This window comes from Pleurodeles waltl, chromosome 9, assembly GCF_031143425.1.
Source record: "Pleurodeles waltl isolate 20211129_DDA chromosome 9, aPleWal1.hap1.20221129, whole genome shotgun sequence".
NCBI lineage: Eukaryota > Metazoa > Chordata > Amphibia > Caudata > Salamandridae > Pleurodeles > Pleurodeles waltl.
The window spans coordinates 159,259,128-159,279,660 of NC_090448.1; the positions used below are offsets into that span (position 1 = coordinate 159,259,128).

The 20,533-nt window shown below is 44.8% G+C and overlaps 1 protein-coding gene across 6 annotated transcripts in view; it reads left to right on the top strand.

Annotated features, from left to right (window-relative positions):
* SLMAP (sarcolemma associated protein) overlaps positions 1-20,533 on the top strand; it is a 793,819-nt gene that overhangs the window by 390,925 nt on the left and 382,361 nt on the right. For 4 of the 6 annotated variants that reach the window (XM_069206475.1, XM_069206474.1, XM_069206478.1 and 1 more), the window contains exon 12: positions 7,274-7,336. The exons of the other annotated variants lie outside the window; for them this stretch is intronic. In XM_069206475.1, the coding sequence (XP_069062576.1) occupies positions 7,274-7,336 (63 nt within the window). The remainder of the gene's footprint in view (positions 1-7,273; positions 7,337-20,533) is intronic. 6 annotated transcript variants of the gene reach the window in all.

Below are 20,533 nucleotides of genomic sequence, written 5' to 3' on the forward strand. Positions count from 1 at the left end.
TTTCTGGTCTTACCAAGTAATCCTTGAGTGCGCTCCTCTTGGTCTTCAAGGTTGCAATAGATGTTGTATATATGGATACTTGTATATATTTATCTGTATATATATATATATATATATATATATATGTATATAATTCTTTGTGTACATACATGATTTGCATATATTTGTTCGTTATATTAAATTTACAGCTATTCATTGCAATATTGTGTATTTTACACGGTTATGGGATGTTGCCTTGCTCTTTCATGGCATTGGGTTGTTGTTCTCATGCACGTAAAAAATGTTGGTACTGACGTCGGCACGTCGTCGAGGACCTCTTATTGCCTGTATGACGTCAGACGGCGTCGCGTGGGCTAGAGTGACATCCTCGTCGACGTGCAGAGACTAGGAAGAAGATTTCCGTCGAATGCTGGCGCCATGGGAGTATTCATTAGGTGAGGAATCCACAGGTAGCTAATGTATCCACCAGAAAAGTCGTTACCGAAGGTAAGTAACTCGTTCTTCTGCCCTCATGGGGTTAGAACCTTTGTGCTTTCTGAGGCCAGAAACAAAGCCTGCTCTGGGTGGAGGTGCTTCACACCGCCCCCCTGCAGGAACTGTAACACTTGGCAGTGAGCCTCAAAGGCTCAGGCCTCCTATTACAGTGCCCCAAGGCACTCCAGCTAGAGGAGATGCCTGCCACTGGACAAAGCCACATTTGTGTCAACAAGTCTCGCAGGAAAATTAGGTAAAAGAGGGAGGAGTGACCACTGCAGCTAGGACCACACGTAAGGTGTCCAGAGCTGAAGTGACCCCTCCCTGCAGAATCTTCCATCTTGGTTTGGAGGACATGGACCAATAGGGTTAGGAGTATCCCCCTCCCTCTGTTTCAGAGTGCCCCCAGTCTCCATAGTATCCCATTATAAATCTAACTTCAACTTTGACCTCTGCACCCGGCCTGCCCAGTGTTGCTGGTGGTGTAAGTTTGGGGTCATCCTGAACCCCAACCAGTGGACATCCTAACCCCCGGAAACATGAGCTGTAAGTCGAGTACTTACCTCAAAACTACACATTCCCCTCCATCCCCCAGGACTGTTCTGAAAATTGCACCTTGTCAACTTTTTAAAATGACAAGTGTTACTTGCCTGTAAGCCGTTCTCGTTCCCAAATCTAAACAAAGTGCTATCTGATAGAGACTTCTAGCTGCATATTATCTACCTTAGAATTTCCAGGCATCAGCTTGGAATCCTGAACTTTTGCTGAGTAATACCGTTGCACGTGCCTTCAGGTGGCGTCGTTCGGATTCATGTGTTGGCGTAGTCATTGGAGCCGTCTGTGATGTGACGGTCGCCTACAAAGGCATCACCCAAGCGCGCTTACGTCAGTTCTTTTACTTCACTGCGGGTTAATGCGCAGATCTGGAATCGCGCTAGGCTCTGTTCTTTTTAAAGGCTTTTTTTCGACATTTGGTTGAAGATTTTTGTTGTGGTGAGAAGGATGACATCTAGGAAGACTGGGTTTAAGCCGTGTGGTGCTTGCCACTGCGCCATGTCGATGACGGACCCCCATAAGGTAAGTCTCTGGTGTTTAGACCGAGACTATGACTCGAAGTCGTGCTCCGACTGCCAGGCCATGGCTCCGAAAGCTTTGAGGGAGAGGTACCTAAAGCTCATAGTGGCCTGGCAGTCGACGTTTGCTGGCACGACTCATTGGAGGTCCCAGTTTAGGAGGTGGTTGCGGGACCGCTCCAGGAGCCCTAAGTCCTCTTCGTCCCACTCGAGGTCCTCCGGGCACTTGGGTAAGAGGCAGTGGAAGAAGTCCAAGAGAACTTCGACTTCAACTTGCCCGTTGGCCAATGAGGCAAGTCGGGAACGTTGATGTTCCAGGCAGGGTATGCGGAGCCGTTGCCAGGGCTGACTTCGAGCCTCCCTTTCCCGAAGCAGGAATGGACGTTTTACGAGGCCATGCGTCTCATATTTGAGCGGACTGACCCTGCCGGTGCTCCATATGGCCCCGCGGGATCAGCAGGGGCCTCATCAGGTTTTGCGTCTGCCGCTTAGGCCTTGGACCCGATGGGGTCTCTTGGATCCGATATCTGATCCGGAACGACAACAAATCCACACAGTGGGCCTCCTCCAGCATCACTCCCAGTGCCACCAGCACCCACCAGTGGCACGAGACCCTCTCTAATATCTGATGATCTGCAGCCGGACAACACCAACAGGTGCCAGAGTCTTTCTATGATCAGCCAGGCATTGGTGAGTAATGGGAGGGGTCTCAGGACCCTCGAATCTCAATTGGAGCACATTGACTGGTATGAGGAATTAGGAGAGGCCAGGTGGGCTGGACTCCTCTCCAGATACTGGCATGCTCTCACGTCCTACGGTGGCTACTGAGGAGGGAGCATTGTATGCTATGGTGGTGCGTAGGGCAGCTGAGGTCAGGACTAATCTCCTGACTGAGGTCCTTCAGCTTGGGGTTTCCACATTGGAACTAATATTACTCTTTATAAAGCACTCACAGATGTCCTGCAATGTGGTCAAAACCCAGCACAGGGGCTCCTGTAAATAGGACAGTTGGTCACCACCATTGCCCCGCTCTGGGTGATCTTAGTTTCCGCACACAACACCTCACCCCGGAGAGCCTGGTAGTCGAAGCCTTCACTTCCTATGGCGCATTCCCTTCCGCTCCCCGGATAGGGAATGCAAGAGGCTCGACCAGCTTGGGAAGATGTTTTCTTCCTCCAGCCTGGCATTGAGGTCAGGAAACACCTCATGCCTATTGGGCCATTTTTCACATACTTTATGCAATACGGAGGCGCAGGTGCTGCCTCAAGTCGAAATAGGGCGTGTGGGACACTCTCTCGCAAGCAGTCAAAGCCTGGACGGATGCAGCTAAGTTAACTATTAAGTGTGGCGTGGACTCGACTGACTCGCTGGGTAGAGCGATTTTGTCGACGGTGGCCCTTCGTCGCCACACCTGGCTCCGTACATCTGGCTTTATGGGGGATGTCCAGGCAAACCTTATGGACATGCCCTTCAAAGGGTGCCGCCTATTTGGTGAAAAGGCCTGACTCGGTGCTGGAGTGCTTCAAGGACGCCTGAGTTTCAACCAAGTTCTTGGACCTCTCTGCCAACTCTCGCCAAGAGTCTGCCTTTCGCCTCTTTGAGGCTTCGGAAGAGGTGGCGTACTACACCATCCACAGACCAGCCACCATCCTCCGTCAGGTCAGCATCCTGTGCTGGTAAGAGGTTGCGGTACCTTCAGACTCAGACGGTCTGACCCAAAGTCGTCCACCACCCAGCCCCCCTTTTCCACGTTGCCCAAATCCTCCTAGTGTGATTCTGCAAGACCAGTTGGAGGGAGGATTCAATTTTGTCTCCCTCACTGGCGGTCCATAACATCGGACAAATGGGTCTTGCAGGTCATACAGAAGGGCTATTCCCTCCCCTTCCAGTCTTTCCCTCTCTCCGTACAAGAACGGCTGAAGGAGGATCACTTAGTCTTGCTCCGCAAGAAAGTTACAGCTCTCTTGGCCAAGGGAGCCATAGAAAGGGTCCTGATGTCAGAAGTTGGCAGTGTTCGTTATTCCCGTTACTTTCTGATACCCAAAAAGAACAAGGGTCTTCACCCTGTTCTAGATTTGCGGGACGTCTATCTCTTTTTCAAAAAGGGGAAGTTCAAAATGTCTTCCTAGAACAAGGAGACTGGAGCAGCGAGTCCGGGATATTCAGGTTATGATTTTGATGTTTTGGCCTCTATCCTGGATTTTGATGAGACAGACACTGAGGCTGTCGGGCCTCATGGCCTCCTGCATCCTGTTAGTCAAATATGCCAGATGGCATATGAAGGCCCTGCAGTTGGACCTTAAGTTCTAATGGGCACAGCATCAGAGAAATCTCACAGACACAGTTCAGATCTCTGAGGGAACTGCAAAAGATCCCAGTTCTGCAACATTGTATGAGGTTCTTTTGTTTCTCTTGTGCATCAGGGGTCTGCTTAGGGCACCCTTAAGAGTTATCTGTCTGCCATCTCTGCTTTCCTCTGACTACCTGATCAACCCTCCTTGTTTAAATCTTCCATTGGTGCACGATTCCTCAGAGGTCTTACCCACATGTTTCCACCTACCCCATTCATAATGCCCCAGTGGGTTTTTAACCTGGTACTTACTTTCCTTGTGTGCCTTTTTTGAGCCTCTTCATAATTGCCCTTTTCAGCTTCTCACTTAAAAAAACAGCCTTACTTGTAGCCATCACCTCTGCATGTAGAGTGAGTGAGCTGAAAGCTCTTTCTTGACAAAGTGGTGCTTCCTACCTGGGCCATCTGGACCCAAAAAGGGTGTTGGCATTGTTCTACCTTAATCGTACCAAAGATTTCCGGGTGGACGATCAACTCTTTTTTGGTTATATGGATGTGAAGAAAGGACTGGCGGTGCAGAAGAGAACCATCTCTAGATGGGTTGTCCTCTGCATCAAAATGTGCTATGCTTTGGCTATGAGGCAACCCACTGAGGGTTTGCGTGCTTGCTTTATCAGAGTAACAGCTGCAACCACTGCGTTAGCACGCAGAGTTCCAGTCCTGGATATCTGCCAGGCAGCAATGTGGGCATCACTGCACACGTTCACTAAACACAACTGCCTGGACAATCAGGTCCTGAGGATTGGCTACTGTGGCCGTTCGGTCCTGCAGGACTTCCAAGTATGATCTTAGTTCACAGACCTGCCTTCAGGAATGGTATTGCTTGGCTATCTATTCTAAGGTAATGAGCCTGCAACTAATAGTTTCTAGCAGATGAACAAGTTACTTACCTTTAGTAACAAATTATCGAGTAGAGACATATTCTAGTTGCATATTCCTTAATGACCCACCCATCCTCCCCTGCTCTGCAAACTGATCTCTAGGGACAGGGACTTCTCTTCCAGGGTTTGAGTTCTGATGCACCAGAATCAGTGTTCTTCATGGCTCTGTGCGTCTGGCATGGAAAATCGTGAAAAGAAACTGAGATCAATACGCCTGGGTGGCGCCTGTATACAACAGCAACGTCATCATGGCAACCACGATGCCACATGACAGCATGCAAAGGTACTGCTCAATAAAAAAGCTCTGGATCCAGTCTGACGCCTGGGGAAAACTCTAAGGTGTAGGAATCTGCAGGAAACATATGTGTCTACCAGATAATTTGTTACCGAAGGTGAGTAACTTGTCCATTAAAACCATTTACAGAATAGGGCAATAATTAGAAAACTCTGTAATTAAAGACAACAGTGGATGTGTTTTCAAAATGCAACTATTAGACATCTGAATGAAAAAATGTAAATTGCAGCTGAAATCAATGTATTACCCCCAAGGGACTTAAATCCTGCTTTGAAGGATGTATCAATGTGACATCATTAAAACATGAGACCAAGGCCCATGCCAAATCTCATTCCCTAAAACGTGGTTGAGCAGTAGAAACGTAAATATATTAGTTGTCTGTATCAACCAACGCTGCCAAAAATGTATTTTGTGTGGCCAACAAACTTTTCAAAGCCTGACAAAGCAACTTGTTGCAGTAAAAACACATTTCAATAGCCTATATACATATTCTCAAATCTAATCTGCGAAATTCAGGTTGCAGAAAGGTGCGTTGGTCTTCTTTGTTTTTGGGCTGGGCATATACAAAGAAGATGACAAAAATTGTTTGATTTGTTGTTACACACAATACATAGCTGATTAGTTGTTGCAATTTTCCAGATCTGGCCAGCCTCACTAAAATCAAATAGACTGAATCTCAGTCAGTACTTTTTATATCCTTTCCTAATACAAAATGTTGGTACCTTTGGAACCTTGGTTTTATATATCAACTCCCTACTCAGCTAAAAAGTTTACGGCTATTAAACATTAAAAGATTATGATTAAAGGATGGTTTTACCTCCCTTTTCAAATGGTTATAATGGTTATAGGACAGAGCTTGACTCCTAAGTGGGCTCAATTCTTAGGTTATCTAGGGCATTTTTTTTTAAATAGCTAGAGTCAATCAGTTTTGGCCTACACCTTTTCACATAGAAGTGATTTTAAAGAGACTTGCCTAGCACATTTATTCCTAGTTCAGCATTGAGGTTTAACTAATTCACTGTCCTGGAGCTGGTTTAGCATGCTAAATTGGAATCTGTGTTTGGGATGGCACAAATTGGAGAAACAAATGGGTGCCTGAACAAATTACATTGGCCCATATTTAATCCGATTGATAACTTGCCCTGGAATGCCTTTTTGCCATAGTTTAAGGCTGGGAAGAATGTATTTTGTAATGTGACGGAGGATACAGACAACTCAATAAACAAGACAGTGAAGATGAGAGAAATGTTAATTTTGGTTTTAGGTTGATTAAGTGATCTTGTATTGCTGCGGGCACCTTGCAACAATTTCTGAATAAAATTTAGTGAAATGATAATGTTAATGGCTCTTCTTTCACCAAATCATATTCATCTGTCTGTACGATAAAGCAGTGGTTACTGAACACACATTGCCGCACCACCTAATCTGTTCATAATCAAACCTTGTATCTTTTATGTCTTCCATCCTCAGTGTCCTATTTTTTTAATTAGGATAATTATTCATTAAGAGCACTTAGATTATTCACCTCGTTTTTTGGAAATTCTACACTTAGGCCTATAAATCGCAATTAGTAGTTTACATATTTAAGTGGGGTACCTTGCAATTAAAACGTGTAATTTTGAAAAATAACAAGTGCCTGTCTTTTTTTCTTCTGAACTGTAGGAAAAATATAGTATTAGTGTGTGCTTTAGTAATAGGGCTTTACCTGCACTTTTAGACTATTTTAACTGCTGTTCTGTTTCATTGCAAAATGCAAGAATCTCATTATAACATGAAGTACTTATTATTTAGTCACATGCTTTTCAACATGTCTCCACAGGCAAATGAACTCTTAAGATTTGAAGTAGGTTGCTTTGTGAATGTGGGTGTACAGTTCAGAAAACTGAGCGCGTTCAGTATCTATCTTGTCTGTAGGGATTGTTATGTTGCATTATTTTACAGTACGTTAGTGTGAACAGCCACACCTTCAAACTATTATTAAAAAAATAGTAAAGATTTTATTTGATCATAAAGATACTCTCCGAAAGCAACTGGAGAATGGTGTTTGTTAGATATTTGATGGTAAATTACCGTTTGTTCATCTTTAAATTTTATCCTTTAAATAATTATGTAGGTATCTCCAGGTTTTACTGTTCCTTTATTGATTTAAAAAGAGGCCAGTGTTAACACAGACACTTAAAGGCATTTCTTTCTCTGTTAGATAACTTTCTTTTAAAGAGTGGCGGGGACTGCACTTACATTCATCAGTTCATTGAGTGCCAGAGTGAGTACAGAGAAGTCATAACACTGGCTTCTTTTTAATTAACTACTGTGACTTGTCTGCATTAGCACTGTTTAAGTGACATTATTTGTTTTGTTGTGTTCTGTGGCACACAAGTGCGCAACATACATTGTTTTTCTTTGAGTTCTTGTTCTGAGTATAGTAAACACTCTGTCTAGTGTCCTATTTTATAGTGAAAAATCTGATTTGCACCAGGTAGCAAAATCATGGCAAGACTAGGTAGACAGCTTAGTGAGGTAAACTCACCCCACTGACATCTGCTTTGATCTGGAAGTTGCAAGGTGGAAACCTGTGATAATCAACTCACCCTTTTCTTCTTCTGTAAGCTGTACATTTTGTATCATCAATTGGGATTAACAGTGACCCAACTGAATAACCATGCTTAGAAATTACATGCTTAAGTGGTAAATAATGAAGACATCGTTGAAGATGTTTTTGGAATGCTCTTTTACACGTCATATTTTGAACCAGTGAAAAGTAAGATTGCCATTGTGGAATAACATTTTCTTTTATTTTTGTTTCATCTAATTGTATATATTTTTTTTTATTGTAATTGTTTTGGAAGGAAACTGGTTGTAGTGTTTAAACCATATTAACTTTATGTGCTTGATTCATTGCATTTGCGTTATAAATGTTTGATTAGGAAAGCAGACTTAAAATTAATTCATTTGAATTTGAGTACTCCATTCAGTTAGGATGGAGGCTGGCCAATAAGTGGAACAAAGCAACCACTTGATCGTGCCCATGCCATGCCCATCTGGAAAAAGATATACATAAAGCTTGTCATTCCACCAAACACTAGCTATGGTTTTCTTTAATGGGCTGTCTATTCTGTAGTATTTTCAGGTAGTCAGTGACAGCTCTCTCCTGCATGGATAGGGATGTCCTGCTGCCTGTCACCAGGTGTTGCTCCTCTTGATCAATGAGTATCTTTCCTATTTTTAAGGCACTCTTGTCTTTGTCATAGTTAAGCTAAAGTCCATGAGCATAAGGCATTTTAATACTGGTGAAAAACCTTCCTTTTTCATGGCTGCATATTTTAAGCATCACTTCCATAGAATACTTCTTCAGAATCAAAAGAACTGTATCCAGTCCCTCTTCTTCATTTTTCTTGAGTGGCATCACTGATTTCTAGGTTTAGTGGCTGTTCTATACTACGTAGTTTCTTATCTTCAGTGAGACATCTTCCATGTGTTCCTTGAGATCCTGTACACTCCCCTAACAGGCCAGCTGACTATTCTCAAACTATAAGCCGCCTTTAAGGTTACAAGTCTTTTTCACCTTATCCTCTAGGTGCACAATCAAAGTTGATGAACAGCACTAAAACTCTATTCTGTTTGTATTGGTCTCCTGTTGTTACGCCGTACACGTTTGTGCCTTAACAGAACGATTTTCCACTTTCTGTACTGCTGATAGACCACCCTACTCTTGATCACATTAGTTCAAATCTGGATTTGGGTCTCATTGTCTTAGCCTTCACTTTTCCTGCCTTCAAGTGCATGTCTATAATCATGTCATTAACATCCTTTAACATTTGTAGATGCCTTTCTTCATGTGGTCTTCCATGGCTGCCATTCCTTTGGCACCACATTTTTTGTGGGTGAATGGTTGAAAGAAAGGTGCTCATTGTCCTCTGCTTCTTTATGGGAGAATACTTACTACTGGTCTGCATCAGTTCTGTGCCAGGCATGGTGCCTAGCAACCTACTGTGTCACCAGCCTTTGCCAATACAATGTATTTTTCCTCCATGGTCTCCTATTGCAGAGAGGCAGAGGGATAATAAACTGCTACCAGGCAGGCAGGCATGTTCCCAGGAAATCTGGCTGTGAAATTACACTCACCACTAACAAACTTGAGCCGGGGTATCTTTTACCCCAGTGTGGAAGGTGGAGCAGATTAAAGAGACTCCACCTAACTTCGTTGGTTCATTGTTTTATCATCAAGTTCATAATGTGAGGGTGTATTTTTGAGTTATCTGAGGAGAAAACTCATACTCGTTCAGGTCTTGCAGTTGAGCCGCATCTAACTAAAGTTTTGCCATTTGTAAGGTTTTAAGAGCGGTTTATTTCCTTTGACAACAGCTGTCTTTAAAACACCATAGCACACTCTAGAAGACATAGACACAAATAGTATTGTGTGAGATACATAATTTATTTCGATATACCTTAAATTTCATGTTTTTTTTTTTTTTAATAGCGTTAACACTGGAAAAACGTTATTTTGGTTCATCTGGTATGTTTGGTCTTAAACAAGCCTGACATTCATGCCGTACCTGAAGAAAATTACAATATTTCTATACTGATTTATTGGTTATCCACCAAGACACAAAGGAAAACACAATTTCTGCTTCCTGCTTTATCTGTCTGTATTTAATCAACTCATGTAGTGAAAAAGTAACAGTAACTTCATTTTCCATTGTTCGCATGCATATAAGATGCCTTTTACTTACTTATTCTACGTACTGCTGCAGTGTCACCTTTTTGGCCACTTTAGAGAAGACCAATGCCCCTTACAAATGTGGATTAGAAAATAAGGATTGAGGCGTGGAAGTGAACATGGAGGGAGCAGGGCTCTGGACATTGTAACACAGTAGGAGCTAGAAGTTAAGAAGAGTGGAGAAACTATCTGACTAACACTAGAGGTTTTGTAATGATAATCCCAGGTTATCGGTGCTCACTGTACTTGATTTCTGTGATCCCTTACTCTGTCAGTGCCATTAAGTCAGCCATCATTCGCTAAAATGTAATCCCCAGTGGGCTTTGGCTGCATAATGTTTTAGAGTAACCCTGAAAAAGATTGCTTGACAATTAAATGCTGGTTGGTCCTTTAGAAATAACAGAACAGAAGATAAAGTGCTCCATGCTGGGTTCTTTTGAGTGTATTATAGGCTTCATCTCCAACTATATGGCTCCATCTCCAACTATATGACCATCTTCTAGTTGTAGTTCAGGTGAGCACCATGAAGATATTACTCCTGATTTCGTTTTGTTTGTGGGAAAATCTTGAAAGAACAATCTCCTAAAATTCTGCCAATTTTGTCTAGCCTGCATTTGTTTTTTATTGAAGATAAACATGGGTTCCACTGTGTGTACTCCACTCAAAAATAGCAGACAGAAGCTATGTCAGTGGGTAAACAACATGAGCCGCAATCAGAAAGGGTATTGTAGAATAACATTTGTTTCTTGGATGTGCAGATAAAAATGTTGGAATGTATTTTTAACCTGTTCTTTGCTCTGCAAGCACATGTGGGAAATATGATTTTCTCATTATTTTGCTTTGTATGGATCATAGGATAGTGTGGAAGAAAATTACAGTAGGTTTTACCTGTGGTAGTCTGGTTGCAATTCAAAGGTTACTCTAATCTATTCCTTTTATTCAGTACTAATAGAACATATGCTTCACTTTGCAGGGGCAGCAGTGACTATGGAAATGTTTAATGATCACTGTTCATTACAAGGCAGACAACCTTTGGCCTGAATATTGCATATTATTCTAAATAGGTCTGTACATTAAGGTGTGGCCGTTGTAAAAAAAAAAAAAGAAAAAAAAAAAAAAGAACTATCACTTGTTGAATACCATATTGAATGTACAGCTTTTGGTATTTGCTAATGGGCTACGAACAGGTAGTCAGCAAGACAAAAGATGCTTTTATTGACTTGAAGATAAACTAAAATAACCGCTTTGTAAATAGTTGCAAGGGTGGAAGCTTAAATACATTTCTTAGGAGAATGTGTGCCTGTCATTGTTATTCCATCTCTTATATTTTTGCTATTAGTCCCCAGAAAGAGGAAACATGCAAAGCAAATTCTATGATAGCTTTTCTTTCTGATAAAGACTTCTAGTCATAGCTTCCTTGTATTTTGAATATTTCCCAGATATCAGTCTGAATCTGGAAAAATGTCAGCAGTTCCTCTGCATGCCTGCAGGTGGCAAATTTTGACTGTACACTGATGCCTTTCCACTCTAGAAAATGACGTGCAGACCCAATATAGGCTCTATTCCAGTGCACTGATGTGAGTTCCTTTCTTTCCGCGCCAACAGACATGGACCAGAGCTACGTCTTGTCTCGTTGTGACCCTTATCACATAAAACAAAATGTTTTACACTGCACAAGGACCACGTCACCTAGCAAAACAGGTTTCAAGCCCTGTGATGACTATCCCAAATTAATTTCTGTGACATACCCTTACCAAATTTGCCTGTGGTGCCTTGGTCTAGCCACAAATCAAATGTGTTGATGAGCCCGAAGCCATACTAGACCAAGAGGCAAAACTCTACACTTCCAAGCACCAAGACTAAGGAGAAACTTGGGTCTCCATCCCACCCAAGATCCAGAAGTAACTGGAGTCGTTCCAGGGGTCGGTCTTCCTCTTGCTCCAAATCTTTGAGGAAATTGAATAAAAACAACACAAGAAATCTAAGCAGGACTCTGCCCCTTGCATTCACACTCCTTTGAGAAGGTGTGGTGGTGCCCCATACAGCTTGAGCTCGCTCAAAGAGTCATTTGACTTGAGTGCTGATCCTGCAACTCATTCCACCACAACCCTAGTTTTGAGGGTTGTGTGCTGCTCATAAGCAGATAAGAGTTCTGCAAGGCCATACTCTTGACTCTTCAGACGCTCACTGACTCATTCTGGACACCTGCTGACTAGCAGAGCCAAGAGGTTAGCCACCTGGTTTACCGATGGTGGGTTTCTCTCTGCACTAGCTAACCTTCTGACCCCCATCACAAGGCCTCCTCTAATTGTGCATCTAGTGCCATGGTCCATGCCAGTTTCAGGTGTGTCAATGTCGGAAGATGAGGCCCCAATTGTCCTCTTTGATGTCAAGTCTGTGGCAGTTCAACCTTGATCAAAGTTGAGCCTGGCTGCTGTTGAGACTCCATTTGCTATATTTAATCAGCCTCCACAACAACAAATGCACACCCTGCATTCCCTGCTCAGCATGGATTGGGATAGCAGTTATGATGCAAGTAATGAGATTGGCCAACCTTACCATGAGAAGAATTTGTATGATGGCCTACAGGATGCTAGTGGCCTTGATACCTCCCCTTAGTCCAGTAACCCCCCCCCCCATGCCCTGGTGCAGGGGAAAGTGCTTCCTACATCATGGTTGTTCACAGAGTGGCTGAAGACCTTGGCTCCAGGTCTCCCACCTTGGATGTCAAGATTATTGTAGGTACGGAGGTTCTTCACAAATCCTGAGAACCTCTTACTATTTAATGAAGCCATTACGGGGACTTTGTTTGGTGCATTGGCCAATTCTTGCTCTGTTCCATCTGATGAGCCATTGGCACCAGTGTTGTCAGTCGCCAGCACACTTGGTTATTGTCTACAGTTTTTTTCAGACAATGACCAGTCCCATCTTGGACATAACATTTGATGGGACTCGCCTGTTTGGGTACTAGGCAGACTCCATAAGAAGTGGTTCAAGGAGAGCAGGTCCACTACATTATCTCTTGGATTCTGCTGCACCTCACCTGCCCTACCGTTCAGTTGGAGCAGCGTCTGCACATAAACGTTGTTGGAGCATCAGGTGGTTCATCTTGCCATGAAGGCACTTCTCCAATCCATACTTTGGAACCATATTCAGATTTGTCAGACCTCACCACTACCATATATTATATCAACTGACAGAGTGGTGTCGGGGATGTAGACCCTGTGTTAAAAAGTGATTTACATGTGGCTGTGAGCTCAACAACTGGATATGTTCTCATTAGGCGATCTTTATGCAGCTTCTCTCAAATGAGATTGGATGCTCCGCTGCCTCCCCTGCTGGAGGATCATGAATGAAAACTACTCCCCAAAGTGACAGGTGATCTTCTCCAGTTTGGGTTGGCCACATGGTGATTTCCTTGCCATGCCCAGGATAAGAAGTTGCCTTGGGTTTGCACCATAAACTTCCCTTCCCTTTGAATGGTTTCCTGACTGCCACCTTCACATTCATCTGGTCTTAGTGTCTTTCCACTGATTCTGCTTCTGTTGGAGGTCCTGCAGGAATTTGTAGTAGGACTGAGCACAGCTAATTCTCAAACCCCCAAACTTAGTAAGAATTGTTTGATGATAGGTTCAAACTTAGTATTTGGCCACATCTTCTTCCCAAATATAGTGAACCTTCTTTTGCAGTAGGAAAGTTGTTTCCTCCATCCTGTTTCATAAACACTGCAGCTGCACGCCAGGAGATTGAGCAGTGCCAGCTCATGTCCTTTTGCTTTCTGGGGGGAAAAAGACTCATCCCAACTGCCAGGAAGCCCACTAGGAAATCTATTTAGGCAGGTCATTGGGACAAAATTGTGTAGTGATGCAAGTTGGAATGCATAGATCCCTTTAAGTCTTTCCAGCATCCTGCTGTGTGTGTCCTCTTGCACATAGGTTCTGGCAGTAGCTACAGTGATGGGCTATTTGGCTGCTCTGTGAATCTTCACGTGCCACCATGATCAGGAAATCCCTGTAAATCATTTCTGGAGCCACCTAAAAAATCATTAAGAAAGTCCTCTCAAGGTTCCCACAGAAGACGTAGCCCATCCAGGTCAACACATGAAGTTGAGGCTTCTTTAAAACAAAAGAAGAAAAGGCCATCATCTTTTATCCTCACAAATACCTTTAAAGGCATTATATAAGCCTCCAACACCACCAGCACAGGTCAGACACTTCAGAAAAACCTTCATCAGCTCTGTCGATGAGAAAAGCAACACCACCTACTAAAACAGTCTTTCACTGCGGTGTCAGCAATGTCTACAACCACTACCCTTTGTACATGGACAACAGCATCTATGTTCTCAACGACAACCTCCTCGTCAGTGTGTCAATCACCTAAACCGCCAACGCCAAAGATAACATCCATCTCATTATCCTGGACAAGGCTTCCGTTGACGAAGACACCCTTGTCGATGGCAGTACTTCTGTTGACAAAGACGTCTGCCATTCCATTGTTGACCACACTTTCAGTGGCATCAACAAACAAGCCCCTGTCCACAACATCCTCCTTGACGACAGGAACATCTTCTGAAAAGTTAGAGACAAAATCTAAGCATCTGACACCTGCTCAGTCGTCTCCAAGCAGGGTGTTACCATCAATTCCTGCACATCTGTTAGATGACTATGATTCTGATGATGGTGGTCACTTTGGTGTGGCTCACATCCCATCTGAGTTACACATCAAGTGTCAGGAAGATGACTACGATGAGGACGAATATTATAAGAATGTTACACTCTTCAAGAACAATACCATCAACAATATAAAGAGGAAGTAGAATGCCTTACCTCTTCTTTGGTATCAGATCTTCAGTTTATGTTGTCTAACTACAGAAGGCGTTTTCCAGCAACATTGCCTACCACTGCAAACACTTTGCTGCCAGAGAAACCTTCTTCGGTAGAGCCCTCCACCCCACAAGCTCCGACAACACTATTAATATCTACTTCAGCAAGACAGTCTCCACAAAAAAACTCTTCAAGATTCCAGATCTTCTGATGATGACAGGGAAGAAGGTGAACTCTGGGAGGCTCACTCAGAATGGGATTGTTATCTATTGCCGACCCCATCATCTCCGTCAACACCCCTGTTGGATTCTCCTGCAGGGGAATCCGGAGGATTCCATATTTTGCTGGAAAGAGCAGCAAAGCAATTTTAGCTGCCCATGCCAACTAAGCAAATGGACTGCTTTGTCTATGACTTCAAAGAGCCATTTTGAAAAAAGTTTTGGGCTATTCCCATTACCAATTATATGTAGGAAGAGGACATCAAAGTGATGAATAACCTAGCTACTGTTGCAGCAGTACTACTGTGCCTGGCTAGCAAATATAAGGCTCCAGTGGATGCTCCTGTATACTTCTTTGGACATCCTAAACTGATTCAGTGATCACCCAGGCAGAGTAGCACAGATACAGAAATTCATCAGCACTAATTTCAGCACCTCTGGACTAGGAAGGTAGGAGGGTTGACAACATAGGCATGCTGTTTTTGTCCATGTCCACTCTTACTGTGAGGGCAGCAAACTCTTTGGCTGTTATTCTGCGATACAATTGCCAAATGTGGTCCGATATCACGATTATTAGACAAGCTTCCAGAGGATGCTAAGACAGAAGCTAAGGAGATCCTGCAAGATGGTGAATATGCATCGGCGGAAGTTATTGATTGTGCCATGGGTATTGCTGCTGCTGCTTTTCGACAGTTGAATGGAGCAGCAATACTAAGGAGACCAGGCTTGCTTTAAGCCACCTCCGTATACCAGAGGTCCAAAATGAAATCCTGGATTTGCCTTACGATGGGAAAGCCCTCTTTGGCAAGCATATTGATGATGCCCTCCAAGCCATAAAGACAGACATGGCTACATCACTGGCGACTCTCCAGAACAGAAAAGTGCCCTTTTGGGGTGCTCGGAGAAGAGGTTTTCCATTATACAGGGGTGCTTACCAGCAGTATTGTTACCCTCTTACACCTTAACCTCACACCAGTTTTGGCCCCAGTATCGGCAGCAACAATCGCCACGAGCTGCCTATAATAGACCCCAGCCCAGGGGAAAATCTGGACGCCAAGGAAAGGACACAGGTCAGCATCAATGACCAGTTACAGCCTCCAGCTGCTCTTCTTATTTCTCCATCAAGCCTAGGTAGAAAAATATCCAACCACTTCCAACGCTGGTAAGAAATAACAACAGACCAGTGGGTTTCGGTCCTGGTTCAGTTTGGCCATATGCTAGAGTTCATCCAAACGCCACCTCCAATGCCGCCTCACGCATCAATTCCAAAAAATCTGTTGTCTTCTCAAGTTGGAGTTCAGAAGCATGCTCAGAAAAGGGGCTATCGAGAGAGTCCCTGCAGCACAAAAAGTAAAAGATTTCTATTCCCTGTTTCTTCCTGGTCCGCAGAAAGTTAAGGGAACAACTAAAATTTCTAGATGTGAGAAACCTGAACATCTGTCTCAGAAAGCAGTCTTTCTGCATGCTAACGCTGCAGGACATACTTCAAAACTCAATCAAGGGAACTATTTGACAGCCCTCAATCTCCAAGACGCATATTTCCATGTCCCTGTTGTAGGAAACTGGATCTGTATATACTATATCAAAATGAGATATGGTGTGTACAGAGTCCAGGGGTTCCCCAGAGGCTTAACAGAGGCTAGAGTATGTAATACTGATGCCCTCTTCTGTGGTACTATGTGGTCGAGCAGTTAGGCATATTAGAGGGTAGTACAAAGCATTTGTTGTACACACACAGGCAATAAATGAAGCACACACTCAATGACTAACTCCAGACCAATGGTTTTTATGTAGCAAAAATATATTTTATTACTTTATTTCTAGAACCACAAGATTCTGGTTGCTGGTAAGTACATTTACAAGTAAGTAGCAAGCATATGTATCAACACCACTTTGTTTCAATTTGGCAAGTTAAACATTTTTAAATAAATAGCAAAAATCTGTTATAAAAGTTAACACTGTGCAATTTTCAAACACAGTTCTAGGGTGCAAGAAAATTCAGTACAGTTTCAAGGTAAGTACAAGACTTACAGTTCCAGCCTCCGGGGGCTAGGATGTCCACAGGGTTGGGTTCAAGTTAACCTCAAACACCCACCACCATAACATGGGGCTGGCCGGGTGCAGAGTTAAAAGCTGCTGCAAGATTAAAAATGGGCTCCTATGGATACTGGGGTCACTCGGAATTAGATCTGCCAGCAGGTAAGTACCCGCGTCATCGGAGGGCAGATCTGGGGTGTTTTCGGGGGGGAACAGGTCAGCACCAAACATACACGCTCAGTGGCACAGGGTGGCAGGGTGCAGGGTGCAGGGTGCAAACTCAGCGCTGGGCTCCCATTGCATTTCAGTAGCGGACCCCCAGGGGTCACAAGTAGACTGCAGGCTGGGTCCAGGAGGTCAGTTCAGGGAAACCAAAGGCTGGACAGAGAGGAGGGCTGCCTGCTGCACTTTGCTGCACCTGAGGTCGGGTTCCCCAAGGCCAGGGGGCTGCAGGTGCGCAGGGCACCTTTTGACGTTGGGTATCTTAATCCTGACCCTTCACAGGCAGGGGGTCCTCTGGATTTAGTCTGCAGGCAACGTTATGTTGGTCAGGAGGGGTCAACCCAGGGTGGACACTAGGTTGGAATCACCTGGGCACCTCCTCTAGACCAGTCGGACACCTGGGCACGGACCGTGGGCATCTGGTGCATAGTGGGCAGGGTTCACGGATCTGGAGCAGTTCTGGAGTCCTTTGCTGGAATTTCTTTGTGGACTGGGCCACTGTCCTCGGGAGATCTTGGCCCTCTGGTGGGCAGGCAGTCCTCTTGGGGTTTGAAGAGGTCACTGGTCCTGCAGGGTGCATTGCCTTTTTGTGTCAGGGGCTTCACAAGCTGGAGACAGGCTGGTAGGGCTGGGGCTGAATCTTTTGGTTTCTGCAGTCGTCTCTGCTGGGGGTCAGCTTAGCAGCCTGGTTGTCTTCTTGAGGTTTTCAGGAATCTTGTGAGCTGGATTTAGGGGTGTTACAGGGGGCAGTAGCCAGGGGCTACTATCCCTTAGGGTTACTACACCCTTTGGGGGGCTGGGGGGACGCATTCCTAACCCTAATGGTCCCTCTAATTCAAACTAAGAGGGAGAATTCTGCATAGAGGGGGTCTCTTTAGCTCTGGACACCTTAGGAGTGGTCCTAGTTGGAGTCGTCATTGCTATCTGTTTTACCTACTTTTCCCTCCAAAAGTAGGGCTTTGTCCAGGGGGAGTTGGGCATCTCCTCTACTTGGAGTGCCTTGGGGCACTGTGACAGGAGGCCTGAGCCTTTGAGGCTCATTGCCAAGTGTTAGTTTCTACAGCAGGGAGGTGTGAAACGCCTCCACCCAGAGCAGGCTTTGTTTCTGGCCTCAGAGAGGTCACAAAGTCGACATGGCACTCTCCTCAGAGGGCCATGCCCACAAACCACTGCCTTTGGCATAGGTAAGTCACCCCTCTAGCAGGCCTTACAGCCCTGATGCAGAGTGCACTATACCATAGGTGAGGGCATAGCTGCATTAGCACTGTGTCCCTACAGTGTCTAAGTCCATTCTTAGACATAGTGAGTGCAGTGTGGCTAATCAATCTGTGCCAACCTACCACTAATAGACAGGTTTCTGACCCCATGGGGTGAGAGCTTTTTTGCTCTCTGGGGTCAGAAACAAAGCCTGCACTGGTGGAGGTGCTTCACACCTCCTCCGTGCACGAACTGTAACACTTGGCGGTGAACCTCAAAGGTTCAGGCCTTTGGTGACCATGCCCCAGGGCACCCCAGCTAGTGGAGATGCCTGCCCCGGACCAAGCCCCACTTTTGAGGTCCGGTAGGAAATTTAGGTAAAACAGGGAGGAGTGACCTCTCCAGCTAGCACCACCTCTAAGGTGTTCAGAGCTGAAGTGACTCCTCCCTGCAGAATCCTCCATCCTGTTTTGGAGGGTAGGAACCAATAGGATTATGGAGTTGGCACAGGAAGGGTGTAGCCACCCTCTGAGAGAGGAGCCATTCGCTACTGCCCTCTGACAAGTGTAACACCCCTAAATCTAGTATTTAGGTTCTCCCCTGAACCTCACTCACCAGACTTCTGGCGACCTCAAAAGAAAGGAGGACAGCTAAGCCGACCTCAGTAGTGAAGACTCCAGACGACAGCTGACTTGGCCGCAGCCCCACCAGCCTGTCTGCAGCTTCAAAGACCCCTGCTCCAAAAAGCTGACCCATCCTGCAGGACTAGCGACTGCTACAAACTCCCAAAGGACTCCTTGCCCAACAGCGGACCAAGAACTCCCAAAGACAGTGGCCCTGTCCTGAGGAAACCTCCAAAAAGGACTCCAGAACCACCCCGGATCCGCAAGCCCCGCCCACTCTGCACCTGATGCCCACAGACTGAGTCCAGGAGGCACACCGGTCCAGGGATGGTCCCCAGACTATTCTCTCCTCGAGTCCGCCCTGGGTTGACTCCTCCTGGCAAACACAATGACGCCTGCAGCCTTAAGCCAGAGGACCCCCGTGACCGCGACCGAATCCGACAAAGATACCCAATGCACAAGGAGACCCCTGCACCTGCAGCCCCTTGAGGAATTCAAACGGCAGTCCAGCAACATCTAGCGGGCGCCTCTCCTTCCTGCTCAGCCTTTGGTTTCCCGAACCAACCCCCTGGACCCAGCCTGCAGCATATTTTGTGACCCCTGGGGTCCCCCCCCCATTCAAAAGCATTGGTTGTCCAGCTCTGTGTTTGCACCCTGCACACAGCTGCCTCTGTGTCGCTGAGGTGTGTGTTTGGTGTGATCATATGACCCCCCCCACTAGTGCTGACCTAAACCCCCCACAACTGTGTCCTAGAACCACAGGTACTTACCTGCAATCTGTTTTCTACCGATCACCCCCAGTCCTCATAGGATTCCATTACAAACCGTATGCCAACTTTGACCTCTGCACCCAGCCAGCCCTGTGTTACTGGTGGTGCACTTTTGGGGTCAGCCTAAACTTTGACCTGTGGACATCCTGAATCCCAAAGACTGTAATTGTAAGTTTGCACTGTCAACTTTTGAAATAGAAAATTGCTACTTGTAAAATGCTTCATTTACAAAAACCAAACAAAATACATTTGATTAATATGCTTGATAACTATTGACAACTGTACTTATTTGCAATAGAGTTCTTCTGGTTCTTATAATTAAGTAACAAAATATATTTTTGCTATATAACAACCATTGGCCTGGAGTTAGTAATCGAGTGTGTGCCTCTTTTCTTGACTGTACAGCAAATGCTTTGCACAACTCTTTGATAAGCCTACCTGCTTGACCACACTACCACCAAAGAGAGCATTAGCTTTATCTACTTTAGCCTCTGGGGAACCCCTGGAGTCTGTGCACACTATACTTCATTTTGGTATAGTATATACAGAGCCAGCTTCCTACATTGGTGGATCCCACAACTAAGGTCCACAATTGCCTTTAAATTCAATAGATTTTTTTTTAATTGTCATTTTTTCTAAAATGTTTAAAGTCCTGATAGGAACTTGGTTAAGCCCCCTTGGCATTTCATTTTATATTTAAAAGTTGCCATAGTGAGGGGTAAGTAGCTTGAAGTCGTTTTTTTGTTCCTAAAAGTAATCCCTAACTTTAGTAACAAAATGAGCAGCTCAGAGGACATGGTTGTCGAACTCAACCTCACCCCTTTCCACTATCTTGAGATGAGAGAGTTAAGGT